Source organism: Oncorhynchus mykiss, chromosome 25, assembly GCF_013265735.2.
Source record: "Oncorhynchus mykiss isolate Arlee chromosome 25, USDA_OmykA_1.1, whole genome shotgun sequence".
NCBI lineage: Eukaryota > Metazoa > Chordata > Actinopteri > Salmoniformes > Salmonidae > Oncorhynchus > Oncorhynchus mykiss.
In genome coordinates, this window is record NC_048589.1 from 18,604,222 (window position 1) to 18,622,491 (window position 18,270).

General features: G+C 44.3%; 1 protein-coding gene across 1 annotated transcript in view; it reads left to right on the plus strand.

The window, feature by feature from the left end:
* Positions 1-18,270, plus strand: part of LOC110505504 (ryanodine receptor 3) — a 163,015-nt gene that overhangs the window by 66,138 nt on the left and 78,607 nt on the right. The window contains exons 13-15 of the mRNA XM_036962270.1: positions 12,109-12,289; positions 13,204-13,339; positions 18,004-18,099. Coding sequence (XP_036818165.1) covers positions 12,109-12,289; positions 13,204-13,339; positions 18,004-18,099 — 413 coding nt within the window. The remainder of the gene's footprint in view (positions 1-12,108; positions 12,290-13,203; positions 13,340-18,003; positions 18,100-18,270) is intronic.

The following is an 18,270-nucleotide window of genomic DNA, read 5'->3' on the forward strand; positions in this document are numbered from 1 at the left end:
GCAGGTCCTCAACAGACATCACAGGTAACAACGTCGCCTATGGGCACAAACCCACTGTCGCTGGACCAGACAGGACTGGCAAAATGTGGTTTTCACTGACGAGTCGCGGTTTTGCCTCATCGAAGGAATGAGCGTTACACCGAGGCCTTACTTAATGCAGCTGGTGGCCACACCAGATACTGACTGTTACTTTTGATTTTGACCCCTCCTTTGTTCAGGGACACATTATTCCATTTATGTTAGTTACATGTCTGTGGAACTTGTTCAGTTTATGTCTCAGTTGTTGAATCTTATGTTCATACAAATATTTACACATGTTTAGTTTGCTGAAAATAAATGTAGTTGAAAGTAAGAGGACGTTTCTTTTTTGCTGTGTTGATATTTTTTCCTCTCCTCTGCTCCTGACTGCATGTGCTGCTGTTGTAGCAGGGAGGAGGGCATTGCCTAGGCAACCTAAGACTTGTTTGCTACAACACCTTCCTTGTTTGAGCAAGAAGCAACAAAGTTTCATCACTTTGTGGAGTACATGTTACTATAGAGACCATGTTTTCAGCAAAAATGTACTCACCTGCACAAATGCCTGGCCGCCTCAGTTCAAACTTTATTTGTCACATGCTTCGTAAACAACAGGTTTATACTAACGGTGAAATTGTTACTTACGGGTAATTTTCCAACAATGCTGAGTTAAAGGTAGAACATAAATAAATGTATAAATAGAAATAGTGACACAGTGAATAACAAATAACAATAACAAATACAAATAACATGGCTATGTACAGAATACGATGTGCAAAGGTACACGGTTAGTGAATGACCGATACAGATTCTTTGGGGGGGTCCAGGAGGCCGATGGCCGATATTTTAGGCCACTATTCAATATTGTTACGTTTGAACATTTTGATGACAACATTTCCCAGAGACAGCCATGTATGCATTAATGCATACATTTTCAAATAAAACATTACATTCAACTTTGTTTTTACAAATCTAACTACATAACAACATAATACTTTTATTTGAATGGTACATCTCTTGATAAACTGGGTAAATGAAGACGGCATAGGCCTACAATACAGGTGAATGCATATTCAATAGGAGTGTGTGCATTGAGTTATTGAGCTTGTTTTGGCAGATCAGTGGAGTCTGTCATCTGTAGCACCCTCGTCTGTTTGCATTCCATCTGTTACTTATATTAGCCTTTTGAGCAACACATTCTGCATGGAAGCATCACTCCAGCATGTCATGCCTGTATGGAAGGACATCATTTTGAATGGGGTGGCAGGTAGCCTAGTGGTTAGAGCGTTGGGCCAGTAACCGAAAGGTTGCTAGATTGAATCCCCAAGCTGACGAGATAAAAATATATCATTCTGCCCCTGAACAAGGCAGTTAACCCACTGTTCCTTTATTTAACTAGGCAAGTCAGTTAAGAATTTGTTCTTAACTGACTTGCCTAGTTAAATAAAGGTAAAATAAAAAATATAGGCACTGCTTTTAGTATGCGAATATAAAGTACCCTCTATTCAATGCAAATGGGTCCAACTTAACGTCATGATTTATGATCACGGATGCTTATGAAACTAGTATTTTTGTAATTTTCCGTGATTGTGAAAAATTATTATTTTCAGCTGTCAGGATGCATCTCTAAACTCAGCTGCCAGGTCAAAATTCGCTAGTTCAGCTATCTGTCAGGAAATGGGCGTGTTGTAACTGGATCCTACTGCTACTATTTGGATAGAGCAGTGGTTCTTAACCTGGGTTCGATCGAACCCCAGGGGTTCGGTGAGTCAGTCTCAGGGGTTCGGCGGAGGTCAAGACACACATCCGACTCATATGATTCGTGATGACACACCCCGCTTGGCCATCATTGGCTGCATCATCGCTTGGCCTATCTGTGCTGCAGGGAATTTGGTGCACTCAGTAGTCGACTTGTGACTGTCGTGATGGTACGTCTTGTGATTTCTTTCTTAATATTTGAATACCTTCATACTTACTATGTCGAGTAAAAAAAAGAAAGTGGTCGGACGAATATGTACAATATGGATTCACATGTATAATGGAACGTGATGGGAGTCAGCGTCCTAACTGCATGATTTGCAATGCCAAGTTGAGCAATTCTAGTATAGCACCGGCAAAACTTAGAGAACACTTCCTTAAGCTGCATGGAGATGGAAAATACAAGAACACAACGCTCGCTGAATTCAAGGTGAAGAGAGACAGATTCGATGAAAAGGCTACTCTGCCTGTTCTCGGCTTTGTACCCATCAACAAACCGATCCTCACAGCATCGTACGAAGTTGCTTACCTGATCGCAAAGCAGGGCAAACCACACACCATTGATGAAACACTCATAAAACCAGCTGTGTTGAAGATGGCGAATATCATGCTGGGAAAAGAGGCTGAAGTTAAATCCCAAATTCCTCTTTCAAATGACACCATCAGCGACAGAATAGAGGACGTGAGCAAAGACATCTTGGCTCAAGTAGTTGTAGATCTGATTTCAAGCCTGGCAAATTTCAGCCTTCAACTCGACGAGAACACAGACGTTTCCAATCTAAGCCAGTTTGCTGTATTCGTGCGCTATGTGAAAGACGACGTGATAAAGGAAGATTTTTTATTTTGTAAGCCTCTTACAACAACAACTAAGGCAGCCGATGTGAAAAAACTTGTGAATGACTTCTTCAAAGACAACAATCTTTCGTGGGATATGGTTTCTGCAGTTTGTTCGGATGGAGCTCCAGTCATGCTGGGAAGAAAGTCTGGTTTTGGTGCCCTAGTGAAAGCCGATGCACCACACATCATGGTTACGCATTGTATTCTGCACAGACATGCGTTGGCAACAAAAACCTTGCCTCCAAAACTGGTAGAAGTATTACAAATTGTAGTGGAATGCGTGAACTATGTGCGAACTAGTGCTCTGAGGCACCGCATCTTCAGTGAGCTGTGTAAAGAAATGGGCTCTGAATTCGAGGTACTTCTGTACCATTCTAACGTTCGGTAGTTAACCCGGGGACCGGTGCTGAATCGTGTTTTTGCCGTGCGTGTGGAATTAGCCCTGTTTTTGCAAGAGCACCAACATTGTCATGCAGATTGCTTCAAAAATTCAGTTCATTCTCATTCTCATTCTCATTTTAGCGTACATGGCTGATATCTTCGCAGCTCTCAATCATCTCAATCAAAACGATAACGATAACTTTGCAAACTTCCCCTGCTGGACGACTGTGTAAGTAAGATCGAAGATGTATCTGGAATCGGAGACATTTCTGTACCCGCGGAACTGAAGCAAGCAATTGCCACGCACTTAGATGAGCTTGCAAAGTCTCTCGACGGATACTTCCCTACAAGAGAGTCATATCCAGCATGGGTGAGAGAGCCATTCACGTTTAGTGTTGAGACAACAGATACCTCGATGAAATCGGAAAAATGTTAGTACCCTGTTATTGCTAAGAAAGCTCTGGAGATGTTCATGCCGTTTGTTACAACATATCTTTGCGAGCAATCCTTTCCGAGGATGCTGGACATAAAAACGAAGAAAAGGAACAGACTTTTTTGCAAAAATGACATGAGTGGCACTTGCCAAGGTGAAGCCGCGCATTTCTGAACTGGTCTCTGAAAGGCAACAGCAGAAGTCACACTGATTTGCAGTAAATATTCATTATTATGTTTTTGTGTGAAAATCATGTTTCGATGATTTTGTTCTTTGAACACAGTGATGTTGATGCACGGTTCATTTTGTGCACCAGTAAAATATATACCTATGTTTTGAATTTGAAAAAATCATATTTTATTTTTCCAATTAAGAAGGGTTCGGTGAATGCGCATATGAAACTGGTGGGGTTCAGTACCTCCAACAAGGTTAAGAACCACTGGGATAGAGCAAGACTGTAACTTCACTGCCTTTCACATCTCCTCACATCTCTCTCCATGGCTCATATCTAGTGCTACTGTTTACTGGTACTATGAGAACTAGCTCAATGGCAATGACATTTGCCACCAAGCCATAAATGTGCATAATATCTGACAAGGAGAGCAAGGGTAGGAGAAAATATGAAACTAACATGCACGTTGTGTCTGAATGACTCAAATCTGCCCATACAGCGCCTTCAGAAAGTATTTACAGCCTTGACTTTTTCCACATTTGTTGTGTTACAGCCTGAATTTAAAATGGATTTAATTGAGATTGTTTTGTCACTGACCTAAACACAATACCCCATAATGTCAAAGTGGAATGTTTTTTGAAATGTTTACAAGTGAATAAAAAATGAAAAGCTGAACTGTCTTGAGTCAATAAGTATTCAACCCCTTTGTTATGTCTAGCCTTTATAAGTTCAGGAATGAAAATGTGCTTAACAAGTCACATTATAAATTGCATGGAATCTCTCTGTGCAATAATAGTGTTTAACATGATTTTTGAATGACTACCTCATCTCTGTACCCCACACATACAATTATTTACTAGATCTCTTAGTCCAGCGGTGAATTTCAAACACAGATTCAACCACAACTACCAGGGAGGTTTTCCAATGCATTGCAAAGAAGGGCACCTTTTGGTAGACATTGAATATCACTCTGAGCATGAAGTTAATAATTACACTTTAGATGGTGAACCAATAAGCCCAGTCATTACAAAGATACAGGCGTCCTTCCTAACTCTGTTGCCGGAGACAAAGTAAACCGCTCAGGGATTTCATCATGAGGCCAATGGTGACATTTAAACAGTTAGTTTTCTCCTATCACAGACATTAAACTCTAAGGATCGATCAACAACATTGTAATACTAACCTAATTGACACAGGGAAAAGAAGGAAGCCTGCACAGAATAAAAATATCCCAAAACATGCATCCTGTTTGCAACAAGGCACTAAAGTAATACTGTAAAATGTGGCAAAGGAATTACATTTTGTCCTGAATAAAGTGTTATGTTTGAGGCAAATCCAATACAACACATTATTGATTACCACGCTATATTTTCAAACATAGGGGTGACTGCATCATGTTATGTGTATGCATGTAATCTTTAAGGACGGGGGAGTTTTTCAGGATAAAAATAAATGGAATGGTGCTAAGCACAGACAAAATCCTAGAGGAGAAGCCTTATTATTAGTGAATTAACTAAACTAATATTACAGTAATTTGATTTTTTTAAACCAACAGTAATTCAATTTTGGTCACTGTCAATTCATCTATTTCTCAATACTGCAGCTTCCCAGCTAGATGTTCCTCTACATTGTGTAGAGCTCGTGGCTCAGGCGATGAGTGGCGGCTCACATAGCAGCCGAGGGACTATCGGCAAAGCAGATAGGGAAGGGCCAAAAGACTGGAAGGTCAAATATAGGCCCCATTTATCGGCTCGGCAGATTATCAGTCGTTCTCTAATGTAAGTAAGGGTGAAGTCTCCAGCTCTCTGATCACTACTTTCTTTTTCTGTCTCCTTCTCCTCCAACCCTACCCACTCAGCCCTGTGGTGTATATTCTACAATAAGGATTTGCTGGAGTCCAAGTCAAACCAAGATTCCTTATTTCTGAGCTCAGAGAGAATACCAGAGTTACACAGCGCAGGGTAGACAGTCTGAGTTCCAAAGCATTGGGTGATAAGCACATATCTTTATAGTTTCCTGTTCTTGAGCGGAACATTATCTATACAAGGACGCAGGTGCAAGCTGGTTTGCAACAGGATGATACTCCCAAGAACAGGAGATTATAAAAGGACAGTTTCACAAGGTTAGTCACATACTTAGTTATGTGGACACGTACAATTAAAATGTCCCATTACAGCCCCTACCCAAATGCTCATGTGCCGTCGCAATCTTCGCTCTCTCTCTCTCCCACTACTCTCCCTTCTGTTAAATCCCTTATTCTCATCTCCTGATTCTACCATTTCAACCCTGCTCTCCTGTCTTTCCGCATCCTATGACTCGCACTGTCCCCTTACATACAATTTGTTTTTGTCCAAATCAGGGGGGTATTCCCTTACCTCCCGGCCGGCTCGGTCCTCCCCTCCTGATCCATGGCTGAGTGACTCATTGCGACAGAACAGGGCTGTCGGAAGCTGACAAAAATGGAGGAAAACTAAACTTCCAGAGGACCCATCTTCCTTTCACTTTCTATCACTCTAAATGTCAAGCTTCTGCCTCTAAGCTTAGGAACTGTTTTCCACCTACTCCTCCCTCCTCCAGCTCTAGGGATGACTTTGTCAATCACTTTGAAAAGAAGGTTGACGACACCAGCTCCTCATTCAGCCTATTGAGTTCACTGGTCCCACTCACACATAACTACCCTACGCCTTGACCTCTTTCTCCCCTCTCTCCTGTGACTAGTGTGGTCTGGCCACCCAACAATCTACCCGCTCCACCCCATCCCCTCCTCCCTTCTCCAGACCATCTCTGGAGACATTCTCCCGTTCCTCACTTCCCTCATCAACTCATCCCTGATCACTGTCTGCGTCACATCTGACATCAAAATGGCCAGAGTCTCTCCCCCCTAATCAAGATACCAACACTCGACCCCTCTGATGTCAAGAACTACAGACCGTAATCCCTTCTTTCTTTTCTTTCCAAAACACTTGAGCATGCTGTTTCTGACCAACTCACTTGCTATTTCTCTACAGAACAATCTTCTTGACCCTTACCAGTCAGGCTTCAAGTTGGGTCACTCAACCGAGACTGGTCGATTCTGTGTCAAAGAGGCTCTCCACACTGCCAAAACTGACTCTTTCTCCTCTGTTGTCATCCTCCTAGATCAATCCGCTGCCTTTGACACCATGAACCATCAGATCCTCCTCTCCACTCTCTCAATGCTGGGTGTCTCAGACTCTGCACACTCTTGGATTGCATCCTACCTGGCAGGACGCTCCTACCAGTTGACATGGAGAGGATCTGTGTACCATCTGTGTATCTGAGGATCTGTGTACCATGTACTCTCACTACTGGTGTCCTCCAGCGCTCGGTTCTAGACCCTCTCCTTTTCTCTTTACACCAAGCCACTCAGCTGCTTCAGATCCACACATAGTCTCTCCTATCATTGCGATGCGCATGACACTCAATTCATTTTCTCTTTCCCTCCTCCCTCCTTCTGACACCCAATTGGTGATACGCATCTCTGCGTGCCTGGCAGATATCTCAGCTTGGATGTTGGCCTTCCATCTCAAGCTCAACCTTGACAAAACAGAGCTTTTCTTTCTCCCGGGGAAGGCCTGCCTGCTCCAAGACCTCACCATCACGGTTGACAACTTCACAATGTCCTTGTGCAAGGAACCTTTTTTTAAATATTTTTTTTTCTAAATTTTACCCCCTTTTCGTGGTATCCAATTGTTAGTAATTACTATCTTGTCTCATCGCTACAACTCCCGTACATGCTCAGGAGAGACGAAGGTCGAAAGCCATGCATCCTCCGAAACACAACCCAACCAAGCCGCACTGCTTCTTACAGCACGCATCCAACCCGGAAGCCAGCCGCACCAATGTGTCGGAGGAAACGCCGTGCACCTGGCGACCTTGGTTAGCGTGCACTGCGCCCGGCCCGCCACAGGAGTCGCTGGTGCATGAAGGATATCCCTACCGGCCAAACCCTCCCTAACCCGGACGACGCTTGGCCAATCGCGCCTGGGCGCGAACCGAGAGTCTCTGGTGGCACAGCTGGCACAGCAGTGCCCTAGACCACTGCACCACCCGGGAGTCCCGTGCAAAGAACCTTGGTGTGACCCTGGACAACACCATGTCGTTCTCTGCAAACATCAAAGCAGTGACTCGCTCCAGCAGGTTCATGCTCTACAACATATGTACCTCACACAGGAAGTGGTGCAGGTCCTAATCCAGGCACTTGTCATCTCCTGTCTGGACTACTTAAACTCGCTGTTGACTGGGCTCCCCGCTTGTGCAATCAAATTCCTGCAGTCCGTTTGGTGTTCAACCTTCCCAAGTTCTCCCATGTCAACCCGCTCGTCCGCACACTCCACTGGCTTCCAGTCGAAGTTCGCATCCACTACAAGACCATGGTGCTTACCTACGGAGCAGCAAGACGAACTGCCCCTCCCTACCTTCAGCCTCTGCTCTAACCTTACACCCCAACCTGAGCCACCTCTGGTCTTTTGGCCCTCGCACCCCTTTGAGAGGGCAGCTCCCGCTCAGCCCAGTCAAAGGTCTTCTCTGCCCCACCCCCCTTACTAGCACTCACTTTGCGAATAGCTACTTTGAGGCAATTTGTACTTACTATGACTGAGATACGGGGTTGACCCACCTGAATCAGAGAATTTGGATCAGAGCGTCTGCTAACTTACAAAAATTTAAATTTAAATGTAAAGTGACAAGGCAACAGGATAGATAATAGACTGAGCTGTAGCAGCAGCAGCATGTGTGTGTCTGTTGCATCAGTATGCATGTGTGTGCATGCGTATGTAGTGTGTGTGTGTGTGTGTTAGGGTGTTAGGGTGTGTGTTAGGGTGTTAGGGTGTGTATGTGTGTGTGTGTTAGGGTGTAAGTATATGTGAGTGTGTGGGTAGAGTCCAGTGTGTGTGCATGTGTATGTAGTGTGTATGTAGTGTGTGTGTGTGTGTGTGTGTGTGTGTGTGTGTGTGTGTGTGTTAGGGTGTGTGTGTGTGTATGTGTGTGTGTGTGTTAGGGTGTAAGTATATGTGAGTGTGTGGGTAGAGTCCAGTGTGTGTGCATGCGTATGTAATGTGTGTGTGTGTGTGTGTGTGTGTGTGTTAGGGTGGGTGTGTGTGTGTGTGTGTGTGTGTGTGTGTGTTAGGGTGTAAGTATATGTGAGTGTGGGTAGAGTCCAGTGTGTGTGCATGCGTATGTAGTGTGTGTGTGTGTGTGTGTGTGTGTTAGGGTGTAAGTATATGTGAGTGTGGGTAGAGTCCAGTGTGTGTGCATGCGTATGTAGTGTGTGTGTGTGTGTGTGTGTGTGTGTGTTAGGGTGTAAGTATATGTGAGTGTGGGTAGAGTCCAGTGTGTGTGCATGTGTATGTAGTGTGTATGTAGTGTGTGTGTGTGTGTGTGTGTGTGTGTGTGTGTGTGTGTGTGTGTGTGTTAGGGTGTGTGTGTGTGTGTGTGTGTGTTAGGGTGTAAGTATATGTGAGTGTGTGGGTAGAGTCCAGTGTGTGTGCATGCGTATGTAATGTGTGTGTGTGTGTGTGTGTGTTAGGGTGGGTGTGTGTGTGTGTGTGTGTGTGTGTGTTAGGGTGTAAGTATATGTGAGTGTGGGTAGAGTCCAGTGTGTGTGCATGCGTATGTAGTGTGTGTGTGTGTGTGTGTGTTAGGGTGTAAGTATATGTGAGTGTGGGTAGAGTCCAGTGTGTGTGCATGCGTATGTAGTGTGTGTGTGTGTGTGTGTGTGTGTGTGTGTTAGGGTGTAAGTATATGTGAGTGTGGGTAGAGTCCAGTGTGTGTGCATGCGTATGTAGTGTGTGTGTGTGTGTGTGTGTTAGGGTGTAAGTATATGTGAGTGTGGGTAGAGTCCAGTGTGTGTGCATGCGTATGTAGTGTGTGTGTGTGTGTGTGTGTGTGTTAGGGTGTAAGTATATGTAAGTGTGGGTAGAGTCCAGTGTGTGTGCATGCGTATGTAGTGTGTGTGTGTGTGTGTGTGTGTGTGTGTGTGTGTGTGTTAGGGTGTAAGTATATGTGAGTGTGGGTAGAGTCCAGTGTGTGTGCATGTGTATGTAATGTGTGTGTGTGTGTGTGTGTGTGTTAGGGTGTGTGTGTGTGTGTGTGTGTGTTAGGGTGTAAGTATATGTGAGTGTGGGTAGAGTCCAGTGTGTGTGCATGCGTATGTAGTGTGTGTGTGTGTGTGTGTGTGTGTTAGGGTGTAAGTATATGTGAGTGTGGGTAGAGTCCAGTGTGTGTGCATGCGTATGTAGTGTGTGTGTGTGTGTGTGTGTGTGTGTGTTAGGGTGTAAGTATATGTGAGTGTGGGTAGAGTCCAGTGTGTGTGCATGTGTATGTAGTGTGTATGTAGTGTGTGTGTGTGTGTGTGTGTGTGTGTGTGTGTGTGTGTGTGTGTTAGGGTGTGTGTGTGTGTGTGTGTGTGTTAGGGTGTAAGTATATGTGAGTGTGTGGGTAGAGTCCAGTGTGTGTGCATGCGTATGTAATGTGTGTGTGTGTGTGTGTGTGTTAGGGTGGGTGTGTGTGTGTGTGTGTGTGTGTGTGTTAGGGTGTAAGTATATGTGAGTGTGGGTAGAGTCCAGTGTGTGTGCATGCGTATGTAGTGTGTGTGTGTGTGTGTGTGTTAGGGTGTAAGTATATGTGAGTGTGGGTAGAGTCCAGTGTGTGTGCATGCGTATGTAGTGTGTGTGTGTGTGTGTGTGTGTGTTAGGGTGTAAGTATATGTAAGTGTGGGTAGAGTCCAGTGTGTGTGCATGCGTATGTAGTGTGTGTGTGTGTGTGTGTGTGTGTGTGTGTGTGTGTTAGGGTGTAAGTATATGTGAGTGTGGGTAGAGTCCAGTGTGTGTGCATGTGTATGTAATGTGTGTGTGTGTGTGTGTGTGTGTGTTAGGGTGTGTGTGTGTGTGTGTGTGTGTTAGGGTGTAAGTATATGTGAGTGTGGGTAGAGTCCAGTGTGTGTGCATGCGTATGTAATGTGTGTGTGTGTGTGTGTGTGTGTGTTAGGGTGTGTGTGTGTGTGTGTGTGTGTGTGTGTTAGGGTGTAAGTATATGTGAGTGTGGGTAGAGTCCAGTGTGTGTGCATAGAGTCAGTGCAAGAGATTCAATAAAAAAGGGTCAATGCAGGTCGTCAGTGTAGCCATTTGATTAGGTCTTATGCCTTGGGGGTAGAAGTAGGTTCAAGTCTTCACTGATAAACGCTTATTTTATTTTCATGACAGTCTTCATCCATATCCATCGGTTGTACGGTAATTGTGCCAGCCCTACAAAAGTATAACACCTACTTGACTGTAGTGTAATATGCATGCTGTCTGGGTGTAAAGCCCTGTAGACTGTGAATGCACAGCAGCATTTGAGCTTTTGGCCTGTGAGCAGTGGGCTGCACAGCCCACAAAAAGCACACTGCCTGCCTGGCTCAGTGACCCAGTCATCCGTGGCCAAACAGGACAATAAACACATCAAGCCATAAGGCCACTTACGGCCAGTCATGAATGAGAATGCTATGGAGCGAATAAATGTTCAAAGCCTCCTCATCTGCCACTATTAAACTGGCCTGTGACTGTGAATCAAACACATACCCCCCTCAGTTGGTCAAATATTGCTGACTGGCTTTCACCACTGTCCAGACCTAGACTGCCGCCTGTGAGATGTACCTAAACCCCCCCCCCCCCCCCCCCCCCCCCCTCCCCTCCTCAGCCCCCCTCTGTGTGACAGAGCAGGGGCTCATTTTAGGTCACACGCGGAAATAACATTTCGGCATGGATGAACCTCAAGGCACAAATGATGTTCCTATGGCAGTCACTGCTTGAGTCATATTCTAATACTGGAGTTCGGTGTTGTTATGAAACCTTATGATTATCATATAATGATGTCATTATAAAGAACCTGCTGTCATACACTGAGTGCACAAAGCAGTATGAACATGACAGACTGACCAAGTGAATCCATGTGAAAATTGGTGTCCCTTATTGATGTCACTTATTTAAATCCACTTCAATCAGTGTAGATGAAGGGAAGGAGACAGGTTAAAGGATGATTTTTAAGCCTTGAGATAATTGAGACATGGATTGTGTATGTCATTCATTCAGAGGGTGAATGGGCGAGACAAAAGATTTAAGTGCCTTTGAACTGGGTATGATAGTAGGTGCCGGTTTGTGTCAAGAACTGCAACGCTGCTGGGTTTGTCACGCTCAACAGTTTCCCATGTGTTTGACGAATGGTCCACCACCCAAAGGACATCCAGCCAACTTGACACAACTGTAGGAGGCATTGGAATCAACATGGGCTACCATCCCTTCGGAATGCTTTCGACATCTTGTAACGTCCATGCCCTGATGAATTTAGGCTGTACTGAGGGCAAAAGGGGGTGCAACTCAATATTAGGAATATTATTCCTAATGTTTGATATGCTCAGTGTATATTCCCTTGTTTTGATGCTGAAAAATCTACTTTTGCTAAATGGAGTACTGTCAAAGTTTCCTGTGGTGAAGATAACCCTTCTTCCCTGTTCCAGAGACCTGGACTGTCTGGGGGGAAAGAACCGTGCGTCAGTAGCCCTGCCCATCGAGGAGGTCCTCCAGACACTCAATGACCTCATCACCTACTTCCAGGTGCCTAATGCTGAACTGGAGCACGAGGAGAAACAGATCATGCTGCGCTCTCTCAAGAACCGACAGAACCTCTTCAAACAGGAAGTGAGTTCATCCACACATGAAGTGCCGCGTCGCAATCCTGCCTGACGGTTGCTTGGCAGCAGAGGACAATAAAAGTCCAAAGTCAGGGGTTTCAATTGTGATTAAGGCAATTTTAGTAAGTGGTCATTGCAGGAGCCGGGCTTAAATGCAGTGTTGCCAAGACACGCTGTTTTTAAAGGCTAAATCAATGGATTCTTGGTACAGTATTTCAATGCCATATTGTATTTCAGAGCATTGCTTTTCAACTGTCAGCAGTTTTGTTCCGAGTTTTTCTGTGGTGACAACAATGGCGTGGAGCCTTTTGATAAGCCTCTCGGCCCAAAATTGTTCTCATCAATTATAAAATGTCAGCTGCCTTCCCTTGTGCCTGTGATGTTAAATACACAACGTCAACTTCTCTCCTTAACGGAAACAAAAGCTGTTGCTGTGGATTTAAATTTCCCAAGTTGTTCACTTTGTCTCCAAGCAATAAGTTCATAACAGGAATTTATGTAAAATAGCTGTGTGCTGTGTTTAAGTAATGTTTACATAATTGATATAACCATACACAATACTGTTTCCGGCATACACCGATCCTGCCCTTGGAATGCTTCAATAACCCATCTATATCCCGGCCTACACACTTCTCCATAATTGTATTAATATCCCAAAATTGCTCTTTTCCATCCCGCTCTGCCATACGATACAGTTGTAAGGTCAATTTTTCATTGTTGACAGCTGATAGGCTTTTCATGGAGTTATAAATCACCTGCAATTCCTTTCTCACAGCTGGGCATGCTGCTTAGCATACCTGATCGCTATTACCATCCTAGATTAATCATCCAGGCATGAAGGCATGGGAGAGACTAGGAGCAGGTTAATTGAGGACACATGATGATGATGTCAGAGTAATAATGGGTGTGTCTTTGTTTCAGGGCATGCTGACTCTGGTGTCCTGCTGCATCGACCGTCTCAACGTGTACAACAGTGCAGCCCACTTTGGGGAGTGTGCCGGGGCAGAGGCTGGGGCTTCCTGGAAGGACATCCTCAACCTGCTCTATGAGCTGCTAGGTGAGAGAGACAATAGAAGAGTATATCCTCCAAATAGTATTTTACAAAAGTCATCACACCAATATAGTTACAATCACATAAAGTGTCACAGTAAAATCGTTAAACACAACAGTAGACAAAGACAGGACAACCTGTCTGCTCCTTGCTTGTTACACACACACACACACACACACTTCACAGTAATCAATCATTGTTGCCTGCCACGAAAGCCCTGGCGTTCTCTGAGTCCCAGTACTGCTCTTACCAACCACAGGCCTGCGTCTCACTGCTGCCGTGGGATTATTTGTCTCAGCTGAGCTGGCATTTACAGAGCTGTTTATGGTCCTGTAGGTACTCCAAGGTGGTGTTTCCCCATCTTAACACGCCTGTCTGTGAGGATGACTCAGTTAGGGCAGGCACAATTCCTGTATAACTGTGTAACCGACAGGTATGGTTGAAGACCGTCATGAAAATAAAATAACATTCATAACCGTAAAATAAATATGACATACAGTACTAAGCAAAAGTTTAGACAAACCTACTCTTTCAAGGGTTTTTAGTTATTTTTACTATTTTCTACATTGAAAACGTCAAAACTATGAAATCATGGAATCATGTATTAACCAAAAGAGTGGTTAACAAATCAAAATATATTTTATATTTGAGATTCTTCAAATAGCCACCCTTTGCAATGACAGCTTTGCACATTCTTGGCATTCTCTCAACCAGCTTCACCTGGAATGTTTTCCCAACAGTCTTGAAGAGGTTCCCACATATGCTGAGCACTTGTTGGCTGCTTTTCCTTCACTCTGCAGTTCGACTCATCCCAAACCATCTCAATTTGGTTGAGGTCAGGGGATTGTTGAGGCCAGGTAATCTGATGCAGCACTCCATCACTCTCCTTCTTTTTAAAATAGCCCATACACAGCCTGGAAGTGTGTTGGGTCATTGTCCTGTTGAAAAACAAATGATAGTCCCACTAAACCCAATCCAGATGGGATGGCGTATCGCTGCAGAATGATGTGGTAGCCATGCTGGTTAAATGTGCCTTGAATTCTAAATAAATTACGGACAGTGTCACCAGCAAAGCACCCCCACACCATAACACCACCTCCTCCATGCTTTACGTTGGAAAATACACATGCGGAAATCATCTGTTCACCCACACCACGTCTCACAAAGACACAGCCGTTGGAACCAAGAATCTCCAATTTGGACTCCAGACCAAAGGACACATTTCCACTGGTATAATGTCCATTGCTCGTGTTTCTTGGCCCAAGCAAGTCTCTTCTGTCACATATGCTCTCTCTCCGGTGCTCTAGGTCATCATGCTCCCGCGCCTCAGCTGGATTGACATGTTCCTGCGCCTTAGCAGAGGTGACCGGTCCGCTCCTGATCCCCGGGATCGTCATCCTGGTCGGCGTCCTGCGGCTGGAACCGCACGTTGGGGAGGGGGTACTGTCACGTGTGCTCCCTCTCCGGCCTCTAGATCACCAGGCTGCTCGTTAGGGCACACACCTGTCACCAGCATTACACTCAACTGGACTCCATCACCTTCCCTTTATATGTCACTCCCTTTGTTTTCTTCCTCAGTCGTCATTGTTCCTGTTTCATGTCTGTGCGCTGTTTGTGTTTCTTGTTTTGTTAAAACATTTTTTGAATGTATTCACTCCCTGAACTTGCTTCCCGATTGTCAGCGTACATTGTTGCATTTTCTTCTTATTGGTATCCTTTAGTAGTGGTTTCTTTGCAGCAATTTGACCATGAAGGCCTGATTCACAGTTAATTTTGAGATTTGTCTGTTACTTGAACTCTGAAGCATTTGGGCTACAGTTTCTAAGGCTGGTAAGCCTAATGAACTTTTCCTCTGCAGCAGAGGTAACTCTGGGTCTTCCATTCCTGTAGCGGTCCTCATGAGAGCCAGTTTCATCATAGCGCTTGATGGTTTTTGCAACTGCACTTGAAGAAACTTTCAATGTTCTTGAAATTTCCCGTATTGACTGACCTTAAAGTAATGATGGACTGTCATTTCTCTTTCCTTATTTGAGCTGTTCTTGCCTTAATATGAACTTGGTATTTTACCAAATAGGGCTATCTTCTGTATACCACCCCTACCTTGTCACAACACAACCGATTGGCTCAAACGCATTAAGAAGGAAAGAACTTCCGCAAATGAACTTTTAACAAGGCACACCTGTTAATTGAAATGCATTCCAGGTGACTACCTCATGAAGCTAGTTGAGAGAATGCCAAGAGTGTGAAAAGCTGTCATCAAGGCAAAGGGTGGCTTTTTGCAGAATCTCAAATATAAAATATATTTTGATTTGTTCAACACTATTTTTTGGTTACTACATGATTCCATATGTGTTATTTCATAGTTTTGATCTCTTCACTATTATTCTACAATGTAAAAATAAAGAAAAACCCTTGAATGAGTAGTTGTTCTAAAACTTTTAACTGGTGGTGTATGTCTGTATGTCTGTATGTATGTACCGTATGTATATACTGTATGTGTGTATGTGTGTGTGTGTGTGTGTGTGTGTGTGTGTGTATATATGTGTATATATATTTTGTGTGTGTGTGGAACGAACAGCTGACTGAAGAAGGGACGGCCGGGCATTCGTGCGGTTGAGTCCGTTTCTGAGGTAACATGGACTCTTAACAACGTGAAGAAACTTTTTGCTCCTTGTTGAAACAAACAAGGTGTAATAGCAAATTAGTCTTTGGTTGCCTAGACAATGCCCCCCTCCCTGCAGCAGCACACATAGAAATAGAATGAATAGAGCAGGCTTGGAACCTCTAACCCTGGCAATGTGACTGGTAAACTCGTGGGTGAACTCACAGTCGATGCCTGCTGTTGTAATGCAAATCATTTCCATGGTAGTGTACAATGTTCGTTCCAATGATGTCAAAGGGGAATGATGTGGCTCATACAATGGAATGTATTTTTTGTAATGTCAGTTGAATTGAATCAACAAATCACACCACATACTGACACATCCTGCTTTTTCTTCCTGCTTTGCTCCCTGCAATGGCCGTCAGTCCACCCATTTAGCCAGTGGTGCTCAACTCCAGTCTTCGAGTACCCTCAACAGTACACATTTTGTATTGTAGACCGGACAAACACACCTGAAATGGACCCTTCACAATGACAGAAGGCGTGTGTATTGTTGTTGTATTGCCTAGATATTGCTGCATTGTTGGAGCTAGAAACATAAGCATTTCGCTGCACCTGCGATGACGTCTGCAAACTATGTACACCACCAATAAACTTTACCGTCATGACCTTCACAGCCCTAGCCTCAGTACACATGCACTCTAGTACCAGACACAGACTCACAAACACACATACGTACTGTACGCACATGTACATGCACACACACACACATGCATTCATGCTACACACACATCACAATTGCTGCTACCAGACTCGTATTTACTTTTGCTAATACTGCACAACTTTAACACTTGCCCCCCAATCCCCCGTTCTCTGATACATGTGTAAATATTGGACAATAACTTGTGCCTTCCTGTATTATACTTGTGCAAAAATGTTTATTCTATTCTACTGAGCCATTTACTTTATGTTCGTGTTCTTATCTTTTATTCTTTATTTTAGTTTGCGTTGTCGAGAAGGAAGCTGCAAGTAAGCGTTTGGTTGGACGGTGTATACCATGTGTATCTTGCACATACGAGGAATAAAACTTGAACACACACACCCACAAACAGGGGCTGGAGCTTCGTGCAGGGGCTGGAAGTGGATAAGGATAGCATGCAGATTTCACGTCTGTGTCAAGTGCTTCCAGGGCCTCTACCCAACATCTCCCCCAGCATGTCTACAACATTCTCCCAGACAATCTGGACTGCCCATGTTCACCAGATGGTCACCACTTTTCCCCATATCCTTGAGTTAGGCCACTAATTGTTCGAATACGGTCTTTCAGGGTGGGAAAAAACAGTCCAATCTTACATGTCAGTTGTACATTATAGGCATTCCCTCTTGAGAGTAGGAGCATGTCTCCTGCTCAGAAGCTTCCCAGTTCTAGTTTCCGTGTCATTGTCTGAGCCCTTCACAGCGTGTTTACATGGTGCTTTCTCCTCATGGGGAGCATTAATGTGCAGACCACGTCCCCCCTCTCGTACCCCCTCCTCCACACACCTGCACCAGCTAAATGGATTTGTGAGCTAGGCCTCCTCTCCTCTGTCTATGCCAGGTGACCCTGTCATTTTTGGCTGGGACGACTCTCCTTTCCTGTCCCCCTGATGTCACGCCCTTCCTTTATACGCCGCAGCTTAATTAATATGCATAAAGGCTTTGAAGAAGAACACTACTCTTTCCTTGGCATGGAGTGTGGTTTAAGGTGTGCAGTTTGTGTGACGTTGTTGTTGTTGTGCTTGTGTAAGATGTAAGGTTTGGCAGTGTTGTTGGCTGTAGGTGCAAAGACAAGCAATTTGAATTATCCTCTTCATAACCAGCAAAGATGATATGTAACCTGTCTTCTTCCCTTGACATGGGTGTCATTGTTTGTTTGCGGAAGATGTGCAGTGTATTTCTATAGGAGCTATGTTTTTGCTGTACTGAAGGTCAAAGATAAGCAATTTGCATTATCCTCTTCAAACTTGCCATCTGGATATGTATCGTGTCTCCTCCCCTTGACATGTGCCCTTGTCCATGTGTCCTGTAGCGGCGCTGATCCGAGGCAACAGGAACAACTGCACCCAGTTCTCCAACAACCTGGACTGGCTGGTCAGCAAGCTGGAGAGACTGGAGTCTTCCTCAGGTACCATGATACCGCCATGACACGTGTTTAAATGATAACATGATACCACCATGACACGTGTTTAAATGATAACATGATACCACCATGACACGTGTTTGAGGACCACAATGGAAATAAGCCTCCGGGCTTTATTGTGTTTTTATCCCTGCTAATCTTTTATGTATGGAAAGT